This window comes from Mobula hypostoma, chromosome 12 (assembly GCF_963921235.1).
Source record: "Mobula hypostoma chromosome 12, sMobHyp1.1, whole genome shotgun sequence".
Lineage (NCBI taxonomy): Eukaryota > Metazoa > Chordata > Chondrichthyes > Myliobatiformes > Myliobatidae > Mobula > Mobula hypostoma.
Genome location: NC_086108.1, coordinates 58,227,828 through 58,253,826, shown reverse-complemented (window position 1 = coordinate 58,253,826; position 25,999 = coordinate 58,227,828). Strand labels below are relative to the sequence as shown.

The 25,999-nt window shown below is 40.3% G+C and overlaps 1 protein-coding gene across 1 annotated transcript in view; it reads left to right on the top strand.

The window, feature by feature from the left end:
- Positions 1–25,999, top strand: part of lrrc40 (leucine rich repeat containing 40) — a 101,572-nt gene that overhangs the window by 57,105 nt on the left and 18,468 nt on the right. Inside the window, exons 8-10 of the mRNA XM_063064218.1 lie at positions 3,391–3,481; positions 10,491–10,536; positions 13,380–13,479. Of these exons, the coding sequence (XP_062920288.1) occupies positions 3,391–3,481; positions 10,491–10,536; positions 13,380–13,479 (237 nt within the window). The remainder of the gene's footprint in view (positions 1–3,390; positions 3,482–10,490; positions 10,537–13,379; positions 13,480–25,999) is intronic.

Genomic DNA, 25,999 nt, shown 5'->3' with positions numbered 1-25,999 from the left:
GGTTGAGTCAGTGGTGAGGAAGGCAAAGGCAATGTTAGCATTCATTTTAAGAGGTATAGAATCCAAGAGCAGGGACGTGATGCTGAGGCTTTATAAGGCACTGATGAGGCCTCTCCTTGAGTATTGTGAATGGTGGTGTAATTGAATTGACTTTATTACTTACATCCTTCATATACATGAGGAGCAAAAATCTTTACGTTCCGTCTCCGTCTAAATGTGCAATGTGCAATTTATAGTAATTTATAACAAATAGTATGTACAACAGGACAGTCAATATAACATAGAAATACAGTTGTGTCAGCATGAATTAATCAGTCTGATGGCCTGATGGAAGAAGCTGTCCCGGAGCCTGCTGGTCCTGGCTTTTATGCTGCAGTACCATTTCCCGGATGCTAGCAGCTGGAGCAGTTTGTGGTTGGGGTGACTCAGGTCCCCAATGATCATTCGGACCCTTTTTACATACCTGTCTCTGTAAATGTCCTGAATAGTGGGAAGTTCACATGTACAGATGCGCTGGACTGTCTGCACCATTCTCTGCAGAGTCCTGCGATTGAGGGAAGTACAGTTTCCATACCAGTCAGTAATGCAGCCAGTCAGGGTGCTCTCAGTTGTATCCCTGTAGAAAGTTCTTGGGAAGTCCAGGATCCAGCTACAGAAGGCAGAGTGAAGGCCGAGGTCTCTGAGCTTCTTGTCGAGACTGGATAGAATTATGGTGTTGAATGCTGAACTGTAGTCCAAGAACAGCATTCTCACATAAGCATCCTCCTTCTGCAGATGTGAAAGGACGCTATTGCGTCATCTGTTGATTGGTGTCGGTAGACGAATTGTAGGGGTCAAGTGTGGGTGGCAGCATACTGCAGATGTAATCCTTGACCAGCCTCTCAAAGCATTTGCTTATTATTGAGGTGAGTGTGACAGGACGCCAGTCATTCAGACATGTCACCTTGGTCTTTTAAGGTACGGGAACAATGGTGGATGTTTTGAAGCAGGAGGGCACTCTATACTGGGAGAGGGAGAGATCCTCATCTAAGGAAGATGTGCTGGCATTGGAGAGGGTTCAGAGGAGGTTCACAAGGATGATTCCATAAGATATAGGAGCAGAATTAGGCTATTTGGCCCATCGAGTCTTCTCCGCCATTTCATTATGGTTGATCCAGTTTTCCTCTCAGTCCCATATCCCTTCATGCCCTGACCAATCAAAATTCTATCAACCTCTGCCTTAAATATACAAAAAGACTTGGCCTGCACAGCTGCTTGTGGCAAAGAATTCCACAAATTCACCACTCTCCGGCTAAAGAAGATCTTTCTCATCTCCGTTCTAAAAGGATGCCCCTCTATTCTGAGGCTGCATACTCTAGTCTTAGACTCTCCCACTATAGGAAACATCCTCTCCACATCCACTCTTATCAAGTCTTTCCACTATTTGATAGGTTTCAGTGAGGTCCCTCCTCATTCTTCTGAATTCTAGTGAATACAGGCTCAGAGCCATCAAACCCTCTTCATATGACAACCCATTCAATCCTGGAATCATTTCCTCTCCAAAGAGTAAAGCCCTAGCTCCCTTAATCTCTGATCATAATCCATACTCTCTAAACCAGGCAGCATCCTGGTAAATCTCTTCTGTACCCTTTGCAAAGCTTCCACATCCTTCCTATAGTGAGGTGACCGGAACTGGACACAGTACTCCAAGTGTGGCCTAACCAGAGTTTTATAGAGCTGCATCATTACCTTGCAACTCTTAAACTCTAGCCCTCGACTTATGAAATCTAACACCCCATAAGCTTTCTTAACTACCCTATCTACCTGTGAGGTAACTTTCAAGGATCTTTGGACATGTACCCCCAGATCCCTCTGCTCCTCCACACTACCAAGTATCCTGCCACTTACTTTGTACGCTGCCTTAGAGTTTGTCCTTCCAAAGTGTACTATCACACACTTCTCCAGGTTGAACTCCATCTGCCACTTCTCAGCCCACTTCTGCATCCTGTCAATGTCTCTCTGCAATCTTTGACAATCCTCTACACTATCTACACCACCACCAACCTTTGTGTCGCCTACGTTCATGGTGTTGGAAGAGTAGAGCCCAGAGATTCTCACCCAGTGCTGAGTGGCTGTATTGTTTTCTCAACATAGCCTGGGTGATCTATTGTACAGCAACAGTAGTGGAGGGCAGTGATTCATGACAGGTTCCTGGCAAAGCAGTAGGATGAGCAGGGGTTTGTAACAAAGCAGTGCTGTCACTAACACATCTCTATAATGCCTGTATAATGCCAAGTGAATTATCAGGTTATATAGTTAGGAATCCATAGTATGACACTCAGCGTGCTGCACCATTTCTGTATTTAAGCCAGAAATTTAATTTATGGACATATAAATAACATAATGGCAAGAGATGATCTAGAGGAATCTGTGACAAGAGATTTATCTACCACCACCCAAAAGATTTTCTACCATCCATAAAAATAAATCAGGAGCGTGTTGGAATACTGTCCCACTTGCTTGGATAAGTGCAGTCCCAATAATTCTCTGGTAGCTTGATGACATCAAACTTTTGATTAGCACTCCATCCATCAGCTAAGCATTCATTCCATCCTACTGCAGCTCATAGTGGCTACAGTGTATTCTGCAGTTACTCATTTGGACAGTCCCAGTTGTAGATCCAAAACCTATTGCCTCCTTTACAAGGTCAAAGATAGAAGGTAACCCCCCACTTGCGGGTTCCTCTCCGAGGCACATACCTTCCGAACTTGGAAATATACCACTGGTCCTTTGTGTCTGGATTTAAATCCTGGAACTCCCTACTATCAGCATGGTGTGAGTACTTTCACCAAGAAGAACCAAGACTGAAATTATGGGAAGAGGGGAGCCCAACACCTTTGGATTGATCTGAGATTCCAAAACCCAGCAGTACATCATGACCTATGGAAGCCAATACTGACTTCCTTTTGAGGCTGGGAGCATCATGCTGTCAGCATTTCAATTTTTTTATCACAATAATTGCTTGTGTCCATAGTGATTAATTGATAATGAACCATTAACTAATTGACACCCTATCTTTAGAAGAGTCCATGGAACATTATTTATTATTTTTAGTCTTTTATCTTCTAGCACAGTAATCTGAAGAATGAAGTTGAATACTTATTTTACATTTATACTAATTTTACCTATTAATGTCAAAGCTACATTCTATTAACAGCATTTTCTTCTTCACACATTTTCCATTGTGTATGAAAAATAAAATTTTTTATCCTCCATGACTATAATTGTGGTTACTGAATAAGCAAATGTGATCTATTTATTTACAGTTATATAAAAATCCCATGAAGAGTTAGGATGTAACATTTGCTGGAATACCTCTTGTTCATTCATGAAATGCTCTTTGACTTGCAGCTTGCCGTATAAGCTGGGAAATCTCCCGAAGTTGAAATCTCTGTTGCTTGAGGGCAATCCACTGCGCTCTATTCGCAGAGACATTACTAATGTGAGTATACTTTACCATGTGTTTTTTTTTAATAATTAGATTCAACAGCAGCAGGTTGCTTTTAACCTTACAAGAAAGGTTTTTTTTAATGATTTAGTAGTTAAATGGTGCTTTAACGAGTGGTGATCATTTTGACAGCAAAGTTTATATAAACACTGAAAGTGATTTAGTTCATCCTGCAACCATGATCTTTAATCTGAATAAAGCAAACCATGAAAGTGAGCTGAGAGGGTTACTTCTCATAGATTGTGAAATCATCCTGAAAGCTGTGATAATAAATCAGTGATGGCAACGTTAACAAAAGTTAATATGTTATTAATAACTAACATGTATTCCTTTAAGTTTTAAAAAAGACAGGAAAGGTTGTTCAGCTATGACTAGCAAGACAAATCATAATATTAGATCAGAGATAGGGGCTTAACTACAGGATGAGAGTCTAATGGGATATAAACTATATGCCTGAAAATTTCAGACTTCAGCAGATGATTTGTGCAATGGTGGGAAAAGGGAAAGTTGAATGTGAAGTTAGGTATTGAGCAACATTTTAAAAATAGGATTTTAAAAACCTCTGCTGATATGCAAACAGTTAAAATTAACATGCGATCCTTTATAGACTGAGAAAGGAAAAATTATACCAGGAAATGAGGAAACAGCAGAGAAGTTAAACAAATACCTTGTGCTGTCTTCCTGAAAGTTGAGGAAAAACCTCCCAGAAATCATGGAGGATTACATATCTAAAAAAAAATACATATCTAAAAACAGAGAAATTATAAATAATAATAACTACTCTTAATTAATGGAACTGAAATGCAATTGATCCACAGGCCCAATCACCAGCATACTAGGATTTTTGATTATGCTGCCTATGGAGAAGGTGGGTAACCCTGATTACATAAATTCCAGAGTAATTCTCAGCAATTGGAATGTAGCAAATCTTATGATTTAAAGAAGGAAAAAGGGATAAAAAAGGAACAGTAGCTTGTTTGTAGTGGACAAATTATCAGAACCTACCTGTACTACTAAAGAAAAATATATCAATATTTGTTTAGAAAGGTACATGGATGGGAGGGCTATAGTCCAGGTGCAGGTCAATGAAACTAGGCAGTTTAAATGATTCAGCACAGACTAGATGGGCCAAAGGTCCTGTTTTTATGCTGTAGTTTTCTATGACTGTTGTCGTACTTAGAAAGCAATAACAGGATTGGATATAGTTAGTGTGAATTTGAGAGAATAATCATGGTAGCAAGTATTTTGAATGTTTTTGCATTTATAACCAGCAGATATGATATGGGTAAACCAATTGTGATTTCCTAGAACTTTCAGATAACATTTTGATAAAGTTCCATGTTGGGGATTATTAATAAAATTGGTTAATGGACAGAAAGCAAAGTGCTAAAATGGTCATATTCAGACAGTGATCAGTGTTACTGATGCATGGGGTTGGTACAATAGCTCCAAATGTTGAGAATCAACATCAGTAATTTTAATCAGGGGACAAAGTGACATTCAAGTTTGCTGAAGACACTAACCAAATGGCAGTCTAGACTGAAAATGATGTGGAGACTTCAGAAAGATATAGATAGGCTATGTGACTAAGAAAGATATGACAGATGGATATAATGTGGAAAAATGTGATTATCTACTTTGACGGAAAAAATAGTCTTTTTTTAATGATAAAGGATCAAATGTTCTGGGATTCAAAAGGACCTGGTTGTCCTGGTCCACTGAAAACTAACAAACTGTTTAGAAGGAAAACGGTATGTTCATGCCTTATTGCAATGTGATTTGAATGCCTAAGATGTCATTCTGCAATTATATGCAATAGAGCCCTAGTGAGACCCGAAATGTTAAGTTCGGGACTGATCTTCTTACCTATGTAGAAGAAAGGAAGATGATTTCATTTAAACATACAAATTCCTTGGCTGGATGGTAAGGAGTTGTTTTTACCCTGGGTACACACGAGGAATTCTGCAGATGCTGGAAATTCAAGCAACACACATCAAAGTTGCTGGTGAACGCAGCAGGCCAGGCAGCATCTCTAGGAAGAGGTACAGTCGACATTTCAGGCCGAGACTCTTCGTCAGGACTAACTGAAGGAAGAGCTAGTAAGAGATTTGAAAGTGGGAGGGGGAGGACTACCCTGGGTAGTTTGTTGAGATGTAGGGATCATAGCCTCAAAATTAATGAAAAGGAGTTTCTTCACCCAGAGGTTAGTTAATCTTTTGAATTTGCTATCCAAGAGTTTTGTGGAGGCTCATTGCTATGTATTCAAGACATTAATTTTTAAATAGTATTGTTTTCAAGCGATGTGGGCTAAGCATAGTGCTGAGGTAAAAGATCTGATGTTATTTTCCAAATCAGAATCAGGTTTACTATCACTGCCATAAATTGTGAAATTAGTTGCTTTATAGCAGAATGTCGCAATATATAATAATGAAAAAGCTACAAATTACAGTAAGCAATATATTTTTAAAAATTAAATAATGCCAGTGCAAGAAGAAAGCAAAAAAAAGAAAAACAAAATATTGAGGTAATGGACATAGATTCATTGTCCATTCAAAAATCTGATGGCAGAGGGGAAGAAGTTGTTCCTGAAACATTGAGTGTGTGTCTTCAGGCTCCTGTACCATCTCCTTGATAGTAGCATGAGAAGAGGACATGTCTTGGATGATGAGGTCCTTAATGATGGATGCTGCCTTTTTGAGGCATCGTTTTTGAAGTTATCCTTGATGCTGTGATCGCTAGTGCCCATTATGAGGCTGGTTCAAGCAACACACACAAGATGTTGGAGAAACTCAGCAGGCCTGGCAGCATCTATGGAAAAGAGTACAGTTGCCAATTTGGGCCGAAACGTCAACTGTACTCATTTCCATGGATGCTGTCTGGCCTGCTGAGTTCCTCCAGCATTTTGTGTGTGTTGCAGGACCTGAGAGCTAAGGTACCGGTGACCCCTGTTTCCATCCAGGGGGTCAGTGTGGACATGGTGCAGGATTACAAATACCTGGGGATACGAATTGACAATAAACTGGACTGGTCAAAGAACACTGAGGCTGTCTACAAGAAGGGTCAGAGCCGTCTCTATTTCCTGAGGAGACTGAGGTCCTTTAGCAACTGCCGGACGATGCTGAGGATGTTCTATGAGGCTGTGGTGGCCAGTGCTATCATGTTTGCTGTTGTGTGCTGGGGCAGCAGGCTGAGGGTAGCAGACACCAACAGAATCAACAAACTCATTCGTAAGGCCAGTGATGTTGTGGGGATGGAATTGGACTCTCTCATGGTGGTGTCTGAAAAGAGGATGCTGTCTAAGCTACATGCCATCTTGGTCAATGTCTCCCATCCACTACATAATGTACTGGGTGGGCACAGGAGTACATTCAGCCAGAGACTCATTCCACCGAGATGCAGCACTGAGCGTCATAGGAAGTCATTCCTGCCTGCGGCCATCAAACTTTACAACTCCTCCCTTGGAGGGTCAGACACCCTGAGCCAATAGGCTGGTCCTGGACTTATTTCATAATTTACTGGCATAATTTACATATTACTATGTAACTATTTATGGTTCTATTACTATTTATTATTTATGGAGCAACTGTAATGAAAACCAATTTCCCCCGGGATTAATAAAGTATGACTATGACTATCTGCAGACTTTCTCTTGATTGTGACTGGAGCTGGTTCAGTTTGTTACTTTCTGCAGCTTTTTCCAATCCTGTGCAGTCAACCCTCCGTACCAAAATGCACCAGTTAGAATGCTCTCCGTGGTAGATCTGTAGAAATTTGTGAGAGTCTTTGGTGTCATGTCCAGTCTCCTCAAACTCCTAATAAAATATAACGGCTGTCGTGCCTTCTTTGTAACTGCCTGGATATGTTGGGCCCAGGATTGATCCTCAGAGATGTTGACACCCAGGAACTTAAAACTCCTCACCCTTTCCACTGCTGATCGCTCATTGAGGACTGATGTGTGTTTCCTCGATTTCCCCTTCCTAAAGTCCACAATTAATTTCTTGGTCTTGCATGCAACACCACTTAGTCAGTTGATTTATCTCACTCCTGTTCACCACCTTATCATCATCTGAAATTCTGCCAATAGTCGTCTCATGTCATATTTAATGATTGCATTTGAACTGTGTCCGGCCACACATTTGTGGGTGTAGAGAGTAGAGCAGTGGGCTAAGCATGCATCCTTAAGGTGCACTAGTGTTGATCGTCAGCAAGGGAAAGATGTTATTTCCATTCTGCACTTACTGTGGTCTTTTAATGGGGAAGTCAAATATCCAGTTGCAGAGGGAGGTATAGAGACCTATTTTGGAGTTGTTGATTAGTACTGAGGGCATGATGGTGTTGAACACTGAGCTGTAATCAGTGAAGGTAAAGCAGGCATGAGGAGCTGGAGGTCTCAGCCTACACGTATTTTGATCATATTTTGTTGTTTATTTCAGGCCAGTCATCTTTTCCTTCATGGATTCCACAATATGGATAACAAAATACTTAATAGCTATTCACTAGTAATCTTGGGCATAACTTAAGTTTGCAGCGATATGCCCACAATGGAACAAACCAATAAACACATACAATGGTGCTAGAAAGTTTGTGAACTCTGTCAGATTTTCTCTATTTCTGCACAAATATGACCTAAAATGTGATCAGAGCTTCATCTAAGTCCTAAAACTAACTAAAGAGAACTCAAGTAAATAACACAAAAACTTTATACTTGTTCATATATTTATTGAGAAAAATGATCCAATATTAGATGTATTTGTTGGGAAAAGTATATGAACCTCCAGGTAATGCCTTCTACAGAAGCTATTTGGAGTCAGGTGTTCCAGTCCATGAGATGAGATTGGAGGTGTGGGTTGTAGAGGTGCCCCACCCTATAAAAAAAGATTCACAAAGTCAGGTTACTGACAGAGACTGCTCTTCTCAATGAAGATCTGTTTATGTGCACTATACCTCGATCAAAACAACTTTTAGAGGAGTTTAGACGAAGATTTGTAGAGATGCACGTAGCTGGAAAAGGCTACAAAAGCATTTCAGAAGACCTGGGTGTTCATCAGTGCACAGTAAGAGAAATTGTCTACAAATGGAGGAAACTTAGTACTGTTGCTACTCTCCCTAGGAGTGGGCATCCTGCAAAGATCACACCAAGAGCACAACATGCAATGCTGAAGGAGGTGAAAAAGAACCCAAGCCTAACAGCAAAAGACCTGCGGAAATCTCCAGAACTTGCTAAAGTCTCTGTTCATCTAGCCACTATATAAAAAAAACACTGAACAAGAATGGTGCTCGTGGAATGATACACGGAGGAAACCGCTGCTCTTTTTTTAAAAAAAAAGCATTGCTGCTCATCTCAAGTTTCCAAAAGACCACCTGGATGTTCTACAATGGTTCTGGGACAACTTTCAATAGACAGATGAGACAAAAGTTGAACTTTTTGGCAGAAATCCACATTGCTATGTTAGGAGGAAAAAGGCCACTGCACACCAACACCAAAATCAAAACCTCATCCCTACTGTGAAGCGTGGTGCAAGGAGCATCATGGTTTGGAGCTGCTTTGCTGCCTTGGGGCTTGAACAGCTTGCAATCGTTGAGAGAACAATGAATTCAAAATTGTATCAAGACATGTTACAGGAGAATGTCAGGGTTAGCAATCTGTTATCTGAAGCTTAATAGAATTTGGATAATGCAACAAGACAATGATCCAGAAGACAAGAGTAAATCAACAACAGAATGGGTTAAAAAGAAGAGAAGTTGTGTTTTGGAATGGCAGTCAAAATCCTGACCTTAATCCTATAGAAATGTTGTGGAAAGACCTGAAGGAAGCAGTTCATGCAAGGAAGCCCACCAACATCCCGGAGTTGAAGCAGTTTTGTAAGGAGGAATGGCATAAAATTCCTCCAGGTCAATGTGAAGGACTGATTAACAGTTACCAGAAATGCTTGATTGAAGTTATTGCTGTACAAGTGGGTCACACCAGTTACTGGAAGCAAAGGTTCACATACTTTTTCCAACAAATACATGTAATAATAGATTATTTTTCTCTCTAAATAAATGAACAAGTATAATGGTCTTTTGTGTTTATTTAATTGGGTTGTCTTTATCTAGTTTCAGAACTTACATGAAGATCTGATCACATTTTAGGTCATATTTATGCTGCAATAGAGGAAATTCTACAGGGTTCCCAAACTTTCTGGCACTAGTGTATACCCCTACTTGACTGATCATTTCCAGAAAAAACTTTGTCAAAGTATCTAATGGTGATAAAGTATTGCTGAGGTTTTGTACTTTATACTTTATTGTCGCCAAACAATTGATAGTAGAGTGTACAATCATGACAGCAATATTTGATTCTGCTCTTCGTGCTCCCTGGAGTACAAATCAATAGTAAATATTAAAAATTTAAATTATAAGTCTAAACAGAAAATAGAAAAGGGAAAGTAAGGTAGTGCAACAAAACCGAGAGGCAGGTCCGGTAACAGGCCTCAATTGCGGTTGATTTTAAAAAGTTCAAAGACCAACAACAAAGAAAATTATCATGTTTTGTTTTGAAAAAGAAAACTACTTTGCTTTTAATAAAGCTGAAAATCTTATTACTGATTGTTCCTCGGCTACTGCTCATGCTGTTGCAATGGATCAATAAGTACCTTTAAAATATATATTAAAAATAAGTAATATTCGGTCATGCTAATTAGTTTATTGACTTAATACACATGATGATCCTCCAGTCAGTGCAGGTACCTCTAACATTCTGTGCGTAGTACATATTTTGGAGCCATGAGGTTTGCGGAGTCCACAATTTAAAAAATATATTCCTGTCATCGTGGTCTCTTCCTCAGCATAGTAGTTAGTTTGCAGTCATTCCACTTGCATGCAGCCCTTGGTATTTTGATATATTTTCTAGTTATGGTTCATATTACTCACTAACTTCCTCCAAGTTTAGTTGGCATTTGTTAAAGAGAAATTAGGATGTTTCTTCGCCGGCTTTTGTTTAAAAAATGTACTTTATTTACAGAGAGGAACACAAGAACTTCTCAAATACTTGAGGAGTAGAATCGAAGGTACAAAATCAACTTATTTTTTACTCAAGTAGCTATCTTTGTAATATACCAGTGTGATTTTATTGAAAATGAATACATTTTCCTGAGATGGCACCAGGGACTTCTGTATGTTTAAGTGGCTTTAATTTTGTGGAATAATTCATTTTTTAGCTCTTTTGATTGTAAGCAGGTTTCATTGTGGTCTTCACAAAAGGTATGACAATAGAAATATCCTCAGAAAAATCAATCACGTAAAACAATAAGTTTTATGGTGAGGGTTTGCAATTTATCCTTTATTTGATAAGTTCCTAATACTTACATGAAAATGTGTTTAGCAGATGATTAGTGTTTTTCCAGAGTGGGAAGATCCAAGGGGTGTTACTTTGAACTCCTTATACCAGTCACAAGTGAAAGTATTCCAGATTCTTTGCCCAACAAATAGATGATAAGGTTGCCATATGTGAGAAGAAAATAACTTGAAGGTTCAGAGACAACAGAAAAAATTAAATTTCATGCATAGGTTTATTATTTTGGTAAATTTCCAAGAACGACTAATGTCAGCTGCAGTTTAATTAACTGAGCAGCTATTAGTTTGTGTTGCTCTGGATAATCTTCTGGGTACATTGGAGGTCATCACACAGGATGCACATTTTGCATTTAGAGGTGTGCCTACATTTCCGTTGCCTGTGACATAATTTAAGAGTGTTGCTATATATTCCTCTTTTGAATTGAACTGCATATTCAAACAAAATATCTCCAGACACCCTCCAACGTTCATCTCCAACTAGCACGTGATAGTGAAACACATGGACAAATATATATATCCTTACAGGTGAACCACTGATTAATGGGATATGGCAAATTCTCCCAAAGCACCCTATGCTGAGGTCCACAAATATCCACCATATTTATTAACAACCTGGATGAAGGAATAAAGTCTATATATCCTTGTTTGCAGCTTACTATTGTACTTAATGACATGGTATTAGATGGAACCAGAAAGCAGTAAAGAGGTAATGTTTAGTTATTGGAGAAAACTCTAGCAGATGAAGTTCAGTGAGAATAAATCAAAATATTTTCTATAAGGAGACCAGGAGTTCAGGAGCAGTGGGATTTAACCTTTCACATGCAAAATATGTTAGATGCTTATACATATATACAAAAATTATGAAAAATTACAATTGGAATATTGTTCTTTATTACAAAGTAGATGGTAGAAAATAAGGAAATATGGTGGTTATGACATTGTGGGCCTCACTGAATCGTGGCTGAAAGAAGATTATAGCTGGGAGTTTAACGTCTAAAGATTCACCTTGTGTCTAAAGGACATGCAAGTAGGCAGAGGAGGTGGGGTAGTTCTGTTGGTGAAAAATTGAATCAAATCCTTAGAAAGAGGTGACATAGGATAGGAATCTGTAGAACCATCATGGAGAGAGCTGAGAAACTGCAAGGGTAAAAAGACCCTGATGGGAGTTATATACAGACCACCAAACAGTAGCAACGATATAGTCTACAAGTTACAATGGGAGATAGAAAATGCATGTCAAAAGGGCAATGTTATGATAGTCGTGGGGGATTTCAGTATGCAGGTAGATTGGGAAAATCAGGCCAGTCTGGATCCCAAGAGGGGGAAATACTGCTAACTTTAGAGCAGTATTTTACATCAGTCTTCACTGTGGAGTACACTAGCAGTATGGCGGAAGTTCAGGTGTGTCAGGGGGCACTAGTAAGTAAAGTTGCTCTGACTAAGGAGAAAGTTTTTGGGAAATTGAAGGTAGATACATCACCTGGACCAGATGGTGTACACCCCAGCGTTCAGAAAGAGGTGGCTGAAGAGATTGTGTAGCCATTAGTAATGATCTTTCACGAATCAATGGATTCTGGCATGGTTCTGGAGGACTGGAAAATTACGAATGTCATTCCACTCTTCGAGAAGTGAGAGAGGCAGAAGAAAGCAAATTATAGGCCAGAAGAAAGGAAATTATAGTCCTTTCTTTTGAGATTGAAAGGCTTATCGTATGAGGAGCATTTGATAGCTCTGGGCCTGTACTCACTGGGATTCAGAAGAATGATTGGGGGGGGGGGGGATCTCATTGAAATCTGTCAAATGTTGAAAGACCTCGATAGGTTGGATGTGGAGAGCATGATACTTATGGTGGGGGAGACTAAGACCAGAGGACACAGGGTGAGAATGGAGGTATATTCATTTAGAATGGAGTTGATTAAGAATTTCTTTAGCCAGAGAATGGTGACTCTGTGGAATCCATTGCCACAGGTGGCCAAGTCATTGGGTTATATTTAAGGCAGAGGTTGATAGATCTTTGATTGGTCAGGGCATGAAGGGATATGGGGAGAAGGCAGGAGATTGGGGCTGAGAGGAAAATTGGATCAGCCATGATTAAATGGCAGAGCAGACTAGATGGGCCAAATGGCCTAATTCTGCTCCTTTATCTTATGGTCTAAGCAAGTGACTACAGATGTGGGAATCTGGAGCAACAACCAATCTGATGGAGGATCTCAGCAGGTCAAGCAGTAAGTCTGGAAGGAAAGGAAATGTCAATGTTTTGTGGTTGACGATCAGAAACTTCCCAATGCAGGGTTCTGATCTGAAACTTAAGGAAATAAATGATGACCTTGTAGGGAATGCATCACAGATTTACTAGAAGAATTCTATAACTTGAAATTATATGTAACTAACTAGTATTTTACTCTTCATAATGAAGTTTCATTTTGATTCTATGAGCAACTTGACCAGAGAATAATGGCAGAATATAGATGAAAGAAGTGTGACACTGAGTGGCAGACCTATTCCTTTTATCTGTGTACATGGTTCAAATAATGCTTATTTTGTGTTTTTTGACAAGAACAACCGGGTGACAATGATCCAGCAACAGCTATGACATTTCCAAGTGAGTCTAAGTCTGCTGTGTACAGCCTAGGATCACGCAAGGTTTTAGAATACTGGTATGTAATGTGGAAGAAGAATAAATTTAGCAATATTGAAATCTCTGTTGAAGTAATACTTATGTGTTTTGCTATAATGCCCATCTTCTCAGTATAAATTCATTCTAACTTTAATCGATCATAATACTGCTAAAATCATACTTCATACAAAATCCTCAATACAAACTTGGAACTGTTAACTTGGAATTTTATTGAAGGCTGTTAATCTGTGCAATTGCTCCTATTCAGATATAATGTAGAATTAAATATTTGTAGTTGAATTGTTGTATACAGTTTTGAAATGGAAGAAGCATTATAGCTGTCCCCTTTCATTATTCCAGCCTTGAGAATCCTTCGGGTAATACTTTTGGGGGAGAAATGGACATATTTCTTTCTTTGGACAGAAAGATGCCTGATATAGATCTGCTCCTGAAGTTGGGATAAAAGACTATTGTCTCTGAAGATAAATTGAGTTTTAAGGCTGTAAGGAATAGAGCAGAAGTAAGCAATATGGGCTTTTGAGCCTTCTTTGCATTCAGTAAAATTGCGGCTCAAGTTCACTTACCTGTGCAATACCCATATCCTTTTACTGTTAATCCAAAAAGATCAGGTTTGACTATCCCTGAGGCTGTAGAGAATTCCAAAAGCTTTCAACATTGAGTAAGGGTGTTTCCCCCCCTATTCTCAGTTCTTAATTGCTGACCTTCCATTCTAAGACTCTGCTCACTAATCCTAGATTTCCCACCTAGAGAAAATGGCTTCCGAGCATCTGCCCAATCAGTCCCCCTCAGAACCAATGAGACCACTTCTTAACGAGCTTAGGGTAGTCCTACTTAAACACTCTTCACAGGATACCTTCCTTATCCCACAACGTCACACCGACCTGAAAGTGAATATATCTTCATTTTAGGTAAGGAGGCCAAACCAGACTGTACTACACAAATAATATCTCACCAAAGCTTTATAATTTCAACCCCTGTACATTCGAACAGAATTCTACTTTAAGAGTTTGAGGAGATTCAGTAGGTCACCAAGGACTCCTTCAAATTTCTGTAAATGAACGTTTTGACTGGTTGCATCATAGTCTGGTACAGAGTTTGTAAGACTCAGGATTGCAAAAAACTGCAGAGTGTTGTATACTCATCCAGTTCCATCACAGGCACAACTCACCCCACCATCAAGGACATCTTTAAGATGTGGTGTCTTAAGAAGGTGACATCCATTTGTAAGGATCCTCAACATCCAAGGCATGCCCTCTTCTCATTACTACACAGAGGTACAAGAACCTGAAAACCCACACTCAGTGATTCCAAACAACTTCTTCCCTTCCACCATCAGATTTAATGATGGATGAATAAATAAAGCAAAAAAGGAATAAGATGATGGTCCATGAACACCATCATCTTGTTCCTTTTTTGCTTTATTTATTCATTTTTGTAAATTATAGCTATTTTATGTCTTTGCACTGTGCCGTTGCTGCAAAACAACAGATTTCACATTGTTGTTGTCAGTGATGATAAATTTGATTCTGAATCTGGACAGGCCCAAAAGTGCAGACTTGATTGTCAGAGCCCGGGAACTGAAATGTTTTGACATTGACTGACCTGAGTGGTATCAAAATGGTCAACCTTCTCAACACTCTATCAGAGTATATCCTTGGGTTGGGAGGCCAGGCCAGTAAACAGTACTTTTGATTTGCTCCTGCAGTATCCTATACAACTGGAGCACAATATCTCGACTGTTGTACTCAAATTTGTCCTGCAACTTATGTCAAACTTCAGTTTACCTCTTTAATCACCTGCTGTACTTGATGTTAAAAGTCAGTAATTTGTGTACAAGTACATCTAGCCTCATTTGAACAGCAGTACTTTTCAGTCTCTGGCTTCATATTGAAATATCATTATTTTGACATTTATATGAAATTTTACTAATATTTACTTAGAAAAACTTTAACCACTAGATTATCTATTAATTCTTTCTAATTACACAGTAGTAGACATAAAATAGCTTGTTCCCTTGATGTTTATTCAGCTTTTTTATCTTGAAAGGTATCACTTCTATGCTCAATTGTTTACACTGTAGCTTGGAATTTAACATATGAGCATGAAATTTTACAATGAGAATATTCAGAATTTGCTATGTAATTATTTAGGTATATGGTATTTGAAAGGTGTGCAGTTTCAGACTTAGTGATCTAATTTTGCAGGATTGTTTTGCATCACTGTAGATAAATAGGGAATAGAGGGTCTATGTACTTTGTTCAATGGAAGTTATATCTTTGTTATGGTGAGGTTTTTTACAGTACTGTGCAAAAGCCTTAGCTAAGCACATATAGGAGAGGTGATTGATAAGTTTGTGGACTAAGGTAGAAGGAGTCAATCTTAGAAAACCTAGCACATTTTGTTTTTCAACATAGCCCCTCCAATATTTACACACTTAGTCCAGCGGTCGTGGAGCATACGGATCTTGGACCTCCAGAAGGTGTCCACAGATGGGTGATTGATAAGCTCGTGGTGTAAGGCTCTCGTTACATGCACATGCAGTTCAACTCTGAGTGATTATGCAGAAAGTTTGAAGTTAATAACTCATCTCCTTCTGCCTTAGGCCACAAACTTATCAATCACCTCCGATGAGTTATTAATTGATGAGTTGAAAAATGTTGACGATGTTGAAAAATAAATGTGCTAGGTTTTCTAAAATTGACTCCTTCTACCTTATCAATCACCCCTCGTATATAGCTAGGGTGCCTAAGACTTTTGTGAGGGTGAAGTGACATGGGAGGGCTGTGGGGCAGGTGGCAGAATAGGAGTCCCTTGGGCTGGGGTGGTGTGGGTGCAGACACACCCAGCCCTGAGACACCAGGAAAAGTCATTTGATTCCAAACAATTGGTTTATTAATCACTACAGAATGTTTCTCTGGTCCTTCCCACTCCCTCCCCCTTCCTTCCCCTTTTTCCAACCACGATTCCCCTCTCTCTGATCCCTTCCTACTCTGTCCACAACAGAGACTTGTATCAGAATCGGGTTTATCATCACTCTCATATGTCATGAAATTTGAGGGGTTTTTTGTGCCAGCAGTAGAATGCAATGTATGAAATCACTGCAGTACTGTGCCAAGGTCTTAGGCACAGGTATATAAAAATATACGCACATGCACACCCACACACACATGCGCGCAAAAGTTTGGGCACCCCAGTCAAAATTTCTGTTACTGTGAATAGCTAAGCAAGTAAAAGATGAACTGATTTCCAAAAGGCATAAAGTTAAAGATGACACATTTCTTTAATATTTTAAGCAAAAAACTTTTTTATTTCCATCTTTTACAGTTTCAAAATAACAAGGAAGGAAAAGGGCTCAAAGCAAAAGTTTGGGCACCCTGCATGGCAGTACTTAGTAACACCCCCTTAGGCAAGTATCACAGCTTGTAAACACTTTTTGTAGCCAGCTAAGAGTCTTTCAATTCTTGTTTGGGGGATTTTCCCCCATTCTTCCATGCAAAAAGCTTCTAATTCTGTGAGATTCTTGGGCCGTCTTGCATGCACTGCTCTTTTGAGGACTACCAACAGATTCTTGTCAGGGGACTGTGAAGGCCATGGCAAAACCTTCAGCTTGCGTCTCTTGAGGTAGTCCATTGTGGATTTTGAGGTGTGTTTAGGATCATTATCCTGTTGTAGAAGTCATCCTCTTTTCCTCTTCAGCTTTTTTACAGACGGTGTGATGTTTGCTTCCAGAATTTGCTGGTATTTAATTGAATTCATTCTTCCCTCTACCAGTGAGATGTTCCCCGTGCCACTGGCTGCAACACAAGCCCAAAGCATGATCGATCCACCCCCGTGCTTAACAGTTGGAGAGGTGTTCTTTTCATGAAATTCTGCACCCTTTTTTTTCCCAAATGTACCTTTGCTCACTGCGGCCAGGTAGTTCTATTTTAACTTTATCAGTCTACAGGACTTGTTTCCAAAATGCACCAGGCTCGCTTAGATGTTCCTTTGCAAACCTGACGCTGAATTTTGGCTGCAATGAGCAAAGGTATGTTTAGGAAAAAAAAAGGGTGCAGAATTTCATGAAAAGAGCACCTCTCCAACTGTTAAGCACGGGGGTGGATCGATCATGCTTTGGGCTTGTGTTGCAGCCAGTGGCATGGGGAGTTTTACTGGTAGAGGGAAGAATGAATTCATTAAATACCAGCAAATTCTGGAAGCAAACATCACACCGTCTGTAAAAAACAAAAATGCCGAAGAGGAAAGAGGATGGCTTCTACAATAGGATAATGATCCTAAACACAACTCAAAATCCACAATGGACTACCTCAAGAGGTGCAAGCTGAAGGTTTTGCCATGGCCATCACAGTCCCCCGACCTAAACATCATTGAGAATCTGTGGATAGACCTCAAAAGAGCAGTGCATGCAAGACAGCCCAAGAATCTCACAGAATTAGAAGCCTTTTGCAGGGAAGAATAGGCGAAAATCCCCCAAACAAGAATTGAAATACTCTTAGCTGGCTACAAAAAAGCGTTTACAAGGTGTGATACTTGCCAAAGTGGGTGTTACTAAGTACTGCCATGCAGAGTGCCCAAACTTTTGCTTCGGGCCCTTTTCCTTTTTTGTTATTTTGAAACTGTAAAAGATGGAAATAAAAAAAAGTTTTCTTAAAATATTAAAGAAATGTGTCATCTTTAACTGTATGCCTTTTGGAAATCAGTTCATCTTTTACTCGCTTAGCTATTCACAGTAACAGAAATTTTGATCGGGGTGCCCAAACTTTTGCATGCCACTGTGTGTGTGTGTGTGTGTGTGTGTGTGTGTAATATAAGAATATGTGTGTGTATATAAAAAATATGTGTGTGAATGTGTGTGTGTATATATACGTATATATATAAAAAAGTATAGTATAGTTAGTAAAGTAAAACAAAAAGAAAAAGGCCCATTTTAATGAAACAGTCTAAATTGCACAAGTTGGAGCTCATGGTTTCCCTTCCGCTGGACCTCCATCGATTTCCCTTGGCTTCGTCGACTGTCATCCCCACTCTGTCCTCTCCTTTCTGGTGTCTACGACCTCTCCTTTCTGGCATCTCCTCTCTCCATCTTCTGCTGAACAAAAGACTCAGATCACCTCGATCTCAATCACGCAACACTCCTTTCATTAGACGGCGCACATTCCAAAGCCCCCGTTATCTCCAACCATAACCCAAGCACTGCTGCTACAGAAAAAAACATTACATTAGCAGTGCTTCTACAGAAAGACCATTACATTAGCAGTGAAACCTTTCCCAGGGTGTTACATCTGCATTGTCTCATGGAAGCCCTGTAACATGGTTTAGCAAGCCACTCAGTTCAGGGGGAATTAGAGATAGCCAATAATGTTGGTCTTGCCATATTCCAGAAATTTAGAACGTTTTTAGATAAAAGGATTCTTCAGTTCTAAGGTAGCAACCTTCACAGGGCCCTAGACACTAAATATTAACAGAAGCAAAGCATTGAGACAATATCTCATTCTAGCTTTTAACATTAAAAAATTAATGCAGGAGGAATCTTTTGTGTATTTTTTTATGCTGGTGAATTTTCCAATCTCTGAATTCCTCACCAGTCTGGGTGGTGTACTTGTCTTTCGGGCTTTTTGAGAAGATAAGTTTTATCCTTATTGAACATCTGCTCTTCTTAATGCATGCCACTCATAATTAAGAATATAACCACTATGTCCTACTTTTCCTGCAAATGTTATTCTGAAAATGACTGTACAGTTATGTAATTTGAACCCAGTGTAATCGGCTAACCCTTGTAACATTTTGGGCAACACTGTCTTTTTGCACTTGTGTTCTTCAGATTAGCCATGTATATATGATAGATATATATTAGCAATGTATATATATATATAGATAAACATTAAAAAGAACAGCACAGAAACAGGTCCTTCAGCTCCATCTAGTCCTTGCCAAAACTATTAAATGCCTACTCCCATTAACTGCACCAGAGCCATAGCCCTCCGTACCCTTACCATCCATGTACCTATCCAAACTTTGATTAAACATTGAAATCAAGCCCGCATGCACCACTTGTGCTGGCAGCTCATTCCACACTCTCACGACCCTCTGAGTGAAGAAGTTTCCCCTCATATTCCCCTTAAACTTTTCACCTTTCACCCTTAATCCATGACCTCCAGTTGTATTGTCACTTAACCTCAGTGGAAAAAGCCTGCTTGCATTTACCCTATCTATACCCCTCATAATTTAGTATACCTCTGTCAAATCTCGTCTCAATCTTCTACGTTCTAAGGAATAAAGTCCTAACCTATTCAATCTTTTCTTATAACTCCAGTCCTCCAGACCTGACAACATCTTTGTGAGTTTTCTCTGTACTCTTTCAATCTTATGTACATTGTTCTGTAGGTAGGTGACCAAAACTACATACAATACTCCAAATTAGGCCTCACCAATGTCTTATACAACTTGAACATAACATCTTATCTCCTGTACTCAATATATTGATTTATGAAGGCCAATATGTCAAAAGCTTTCTTTACAACCCTATTTACCTGTGACGCCACTTTCAATGAATTATGGGCCCGTGTGCCCAGATCCCTTTGTTCTACCACACTCCTCAGTTCCGTACCGTTCACCTGGTTGGTCCTGTTGAAGTGCAATTGTCTGGCATCAAGTTCCATCTGCCCAATTTTCCAGCTGATGCAGATTGCTCTGCAAGCCATGATACCCTTTCTCACTGTCCACTACACTACCGGTCTTGGTGTCGTCCACAAATTTGCTGATTCAGTTATCATCCATGTCATTGACGTAGAGATCAACAGACCCAGTACTGGTGGTAGGGGATTTTAATTTTCCATACATTGATTGGGACTCCCATACTGTTAGGGGTCTAGATGGTTTAGAGTTTGTAAGATGTGTTCAAGAAAGTTTTCTAAATCAATATATAGAGGGACCAACTAGAGGGGATGCAATATTGGATCTCCTGTTAGGTAACGAATTAGGGCAAGTGACGGAAGTCTGTGTAGGGGAGCACTTTGGTTCCAGTGATCATAACACTATTAATTTCAATTTGATCATGGACAAGGATAGATCTGGTCCTAGGGTTGAGGTTCTGAACTGGAAGAAGGCCAAATTTGAAGAAATGAGAAAGGATCTAAAAAACGTGGATTGGGACAGGTTGTTCTCTGGCAAAGATGTGATTGGTAGGTGGGAAGCCTTCAAAGGGGAAATTTTGAGAGTGCAGAGTTTGTATGTTCCTGTCAGGATTAAAGGCAAATTGAATAGGAATAAGGAACCTTGGTTCTCAAGGGATATTACAACTCTGATAAAGAAGAAGAGGGAGTTGTATGAAATGTATAGGAAACAGGGGGTAAATCAGGTGCTTGAGGAGTATAAGAAATGCAAGAAAATACTTAAGAAAGAAATCAGGACGGCTAAAAGAAGACATGAGGTTGCCTTGGCAGTCAAGGTGAAGGATAATCCAAAGAGCTTTTACAAGTATATTAAGAGCAAAAGGATTGTAAGGGATAAAATTGGTCCTCCTGAAGATCAGAGTGGTCGGCTTTGTGCGGAACCAAAGGAAATGGGGGAGATCTTAAATAGGTTTTTTGCGTCTGTATTTACTAAGGAAATTGGCATGAAATCTATGGAATTGAGGGAATCAAGTAGTGAGACCATGGAAAGTGTACAGATTAAAAAGGAGGAGGTGCTTGCTGTCTTGAGGAAAATTAAGGTGGATAAATCTCCGGGACCTGACAGAGTGTTCCCTCGGACCTTGAAGGAGACTAGTGTTGAAATTGCAGGGGCCCTGGCAGAAATATTTAAAATGTCGCTGTCTATGGGTGAAGTGCCGGAGGATTGGAGAGTGGCTCATGTTGTTCCGTTGTTTAAAAAAGGATCGAAAAGTAATCCGGGAAATTATAGGCCGGTGAGTTTAACGTCAGTAGTAGGTAAGTTATTGGAGGGAGTACTAAGGGACAGAATCTACAAGCATTTGGATAGACAGGGGCTTATTAGGGAGAGTCAACATGGCTTTATGCGTGGTAGGTCATGTTTGATCAATCTGTTGGAGTTTTTCGAGGAGGTTACCAGGAAAGTGGATGAAGGGAAGGCAGTGGATGTTGTCTACATGGACTTCAGTAACGCCTTTGACAAGGTCCCGCATGGGAGGTTAGTTAGGAAAATTCAGTCGCTAGGTATACATGGAGAGGTGGTAAATTGGATTAGACATTGGCTTGATGGAAGAAGCCAGAGAGTGGTGGTAGAGAATTGCTTCTCTGAGTGGAGGCCTATGACTAGTGGTGTGCCACAGGGATCAGTGCTGGGTCCATTGTTATTTGTCATCTATATCAATGATCTGGATGATAATGTGGTAAATTGGATCAGCAAGTTTGCTGATGATACAAAGATTGGAGGTGTAGTAGACAGTGAGGAAGGTTTTCAGAGCCTGCAGAGGGACTTGGACCAGCTGGAAAAATGGGCTGAAAAATGGCAGATGGAGTTTAATACTGACGTGTGAGGTATTGCACGTTGGAAGGACAAACCAACGTAGAACATACAGGGTTAATGGTAAGACACTGAGGAGTGCAGTGGAACAGAGGGATCTGGGAATACAGATACAAAATTCTCTAAAAGTGTCGTCACAGGTAGATAGGGTCGTAAAGAGAGCTTTTGGTACATTGGCCTTTATTAATCCAAGTATTGAGTATAAGAGCTGGAATGTTATGATGAGGTTGTATAAGGCATTGGTGAGGCCGAATCTGGAGTATTGTGTTCAGTTTTGGTCACCAAATTACAGGAAGGATATAAATAAGGTTGAAAGAGTGCAGAGAAGGTTTACAAGGATGTTGCCGGGACTTGAGAAACTCAGTTACAGAGAAAGGTTGAATAGGTTAGGACTTTATTCCCTGGAGTGTAGAAGAATGAGGGGAGATTTGATAGAGGTATATAAAATTATGATGGGTATAGTTGGAGTGAATGCAAGCAGGCTTTTTCCACTGAGGCAAGGGGAGAAAAAAACCAGAGGACATGGGTTAAGGGTGAGGGGGGAAAAGTTTAAAGGGAACATTAGGGGGGGCTTCTTCACACAGAGTGGTGGGAGTATGGATTGAGCTGCCAGACGAGGTGGTAAATGCGGGTTCTTTTGTAACATTTAAGAATAAATTGGACAGATACATGGATGGGAGGTGTATGGAGGGATATGGTCCGTGTGCAGGCCAGTGGGACTAGGCAGAAAATGGTTTGGCACAGCCAAGAAGGGCCAAAAGGCCTGTTTCTGTGCTGTAGTTTCTATGGTTTCTATGATTCCTGTGGCACTCCACAAGTCACAGGCCTCCAGTCAGAGGGGCAATCATCTGCTACCACTCTCTGGTTTCTTCCACAAAGCTAAGCCTAATTTAATTTATAACCTCATCTTGAATGCCAAATGACTGAACTTTCTTGACCAACATCCCATGTGGGATTTTGTTAAATGCTTTGACAACATGTAGACAACATTCACTGCCGTGCCTTCATTTACTTTCCTAGTAACTTCCTTCAAAAACTCTTATTAGATTGGTTAGACATGACCTTCCCACACCAAGCCATCCTGATTATCCTTTAATCAGTCTATCTATACAAATACTCAGAAATCTGGTCTCTTAGAATACCTTCCAATAACTTTCCCACAACCGATGTTAGACTCACCGGCCTATAATTTCCTGGTTTATGTTTAGAGCCTTTCTTATACAATGGAAAAACCTTGGCTATCCTCCAATCCTCTGGTAACTCCCCTGCCTCTAAGGATGATTTAAATATCTCTGCTACAGCACTTGCAGTTTCTGCATTTGCCTTCCGTAAGGTTCGAGAGAACACCTTGTCAGGCCCTGGGGCTTTAGATCCCCGAGTCGACGCATAACAGCAAACACCACCTCCTCTGTAATCTGTACAGGGCCCATGATGCTGCTTTGCCTCACTTCTATAAACTGTGTCCATCTCCTGAGTAAATACAGATGCAAAAAAATTATTGAAGATCCACCCCATCTTTTTTGGCTCCACATATGGATTACCATTTTGATCTTCCAGAAGACCAGTTTTGTTCCTTGCAATTCTTTTGCTCTTAACATATTTGTAGAAGCCCTTGGAATCCCCTTCACCTTGTTTGCTAGGGCAATTTCATGCTGCCTTTTAGCCCTCCTGATTTTTTTCTCAAGTGTTCTCTTGCATATCTTATACTCCATAAGCACCTCATTTGTTGCTACCTGCCTATACTTGCTATGTACCTGCATTTGTTTTCTTAATCGGAGCCTCAATATCTCTTGCAAACCCAGGTTCCCTATACTTGTTATCTTTACCTTTTATTCTGACAGGCACATACAAGGTTTGTATTTTCAATATTTCACTTCTGAAGGCCTCCCACTTACCAAGTGCATCTTTGCCAGAAAACAGACTGTTCCAATTACACTTGCCAGATCATTTCTGATACCATCAAAATTAGACTTTCTGCAATTTAGAATCTCAATTCGCAGATCAGACCTATCATTTTCCATATTTATTTATTGTGCATTGTGATCACCATATGCAAAGTGTTCCCCTACACAATCTTCTGTCACCTGCCCTGTTTCATTTCCTAATAGCAGATCAAGTATCGCACACTCTCTTGTTGGGATTTCTACGTACTGATTAAGGAAACTTTTCTGAACACATCTATCCCATCTAGTCCTTTTACAGTATGGGTTTCCCAGGCAACATGTGGAAAGTTTAAAATCACCTACCTAACAACATTCTGTTTCTTGCAACAGTCTGTGATCTCTTTACAAATTTGTTCCTCTAAATCCCTCAGACTGTTGGATGGTCTGTCATGTATCACCATTAATATGGTCATACCTGTCTTATTTCTCAGTTCTCCCATAATGCTTCACTGGATAAGTTCTCCAGTCTGGCCTGACGGAACAATGCCATGACATTTTCCCTGACTAGTAATACCACCCCTCCTCTTTTAATCTCTCTCGCCCTGTCACATCTAAAACAACAGAACCCCAGAATATTGAGCTGCCAGTACTGTCCCTCCTGCAACCAAGTCTCACTAATGGCTATAATATCATAATTCCAAGTGTTGATCCATGCCCTGAGCTCATCCACCTTTCCTATGATACTATGTGCATTGAAATATATGCAGCATGCTCAATCTTTTGATTCCTGACTTTGTCTGAGGTCTTAGCAACATCTGTCTACACAATCTCTCCACAAACTGTTCTGGCATTCTGGTTCCCATCCCCCTGCAACTCTAGTTTAAACGCAACCTTGCAGCATTAACAAACATTCCCACTAGGATATTAGTCCCCTTCCAGTTCAGATACAAAATGACTCTTCTGTATATGTTCCACCTTCCCTGGAAGGGACCCTAATGATCCAAAAATCTTATGCCCTTCCTCCTACACCAACTCTGTAGTCATGAGTTAAACTTTATAATCTTCCTGTTTCTGGCCGCACTAACAGACAACATGGGTAGCAATCCTGAAATCTCAACCCTGGAGGTCCTGCCCTCTAACTTAACACCCCTGAACTCCCTGTGCAGAACCTCATCACTCTTCCTACCCATGTCATTGGTACCTACATGGACCATGACATCTGCTAGTTCACCCTCCCGTTGAAGAATACTGAAGACTCGATCAGAGATGTCCCAGACCCTGGCACCAGGGAAGGAAAATGCAAACCAGGAATCTCGTTCTTGCTCACAGAGGTTCTGTTTCCTTAACTAACGAATCCCCTATCGCCATAGCTTACCTTTTCTCTTCCCTTCCTTTCTGAATCACAGTCAGACTTGTGCCAGAGACCCGACCGTTGTGACTTTCCTCTGCTAGGTCATCCCTGCCCAACAGTATCCAAAGTAATATTTCTTTTGTTGAGGGGGATGGCCACAGGGTACTTTGCACTGTCTGTTTAACCTCATCCCCTTCCTGACTGTCCCCCAGTTTCCTGCGTTCTGTATCTTGAGTGTAACTACCTCTCTCTATGTTCTATCTATCGCACCCTCAGCCTCTCTAATAATCTGAAGTTCATCCAGTTCCAGCTTCATCTCCTGAGCAAGGAGCGTTAGAAGCTGCAGCTAGGTGCACTTCTCGCAGGTGTAGTTGTCACATCCTGCAAGAGGAGCATTCCATTATCCTGCCTGGCATCTTTACTGTTCTAACTGAACAAGTGTTAAGAAGGGGAGGAGGGATTAAAAACTCTACCTACAGCTTTTTTTTGCCTTCTCTGACAGAAGCCTCTCCTCACTAAAACCTCAAAGAGCTAAAGCCTCAAAAGCTCCATTCTAACTCTGTCTACTCCAACGATAACCACTCCTTTCGTCCCTGCCTTACTTTAATTTGTTCTTGCTAATCAATGCTCAAAGCTCCATAACTGCCGCGAGTCGCTGCCTTTAGTAAACAGTTAGCGAACCTGAATCAATTACATCCTCTCAAGCTTCTGATCTCTCCAATGTTCCCCTTAAACATTTCACCTTTAACCCTTAACCATGACTTCGAGTTGTAGAGGTTAGTGGGAAAAGCCTGCTTGCATTTACCCATTCATACCCCTCA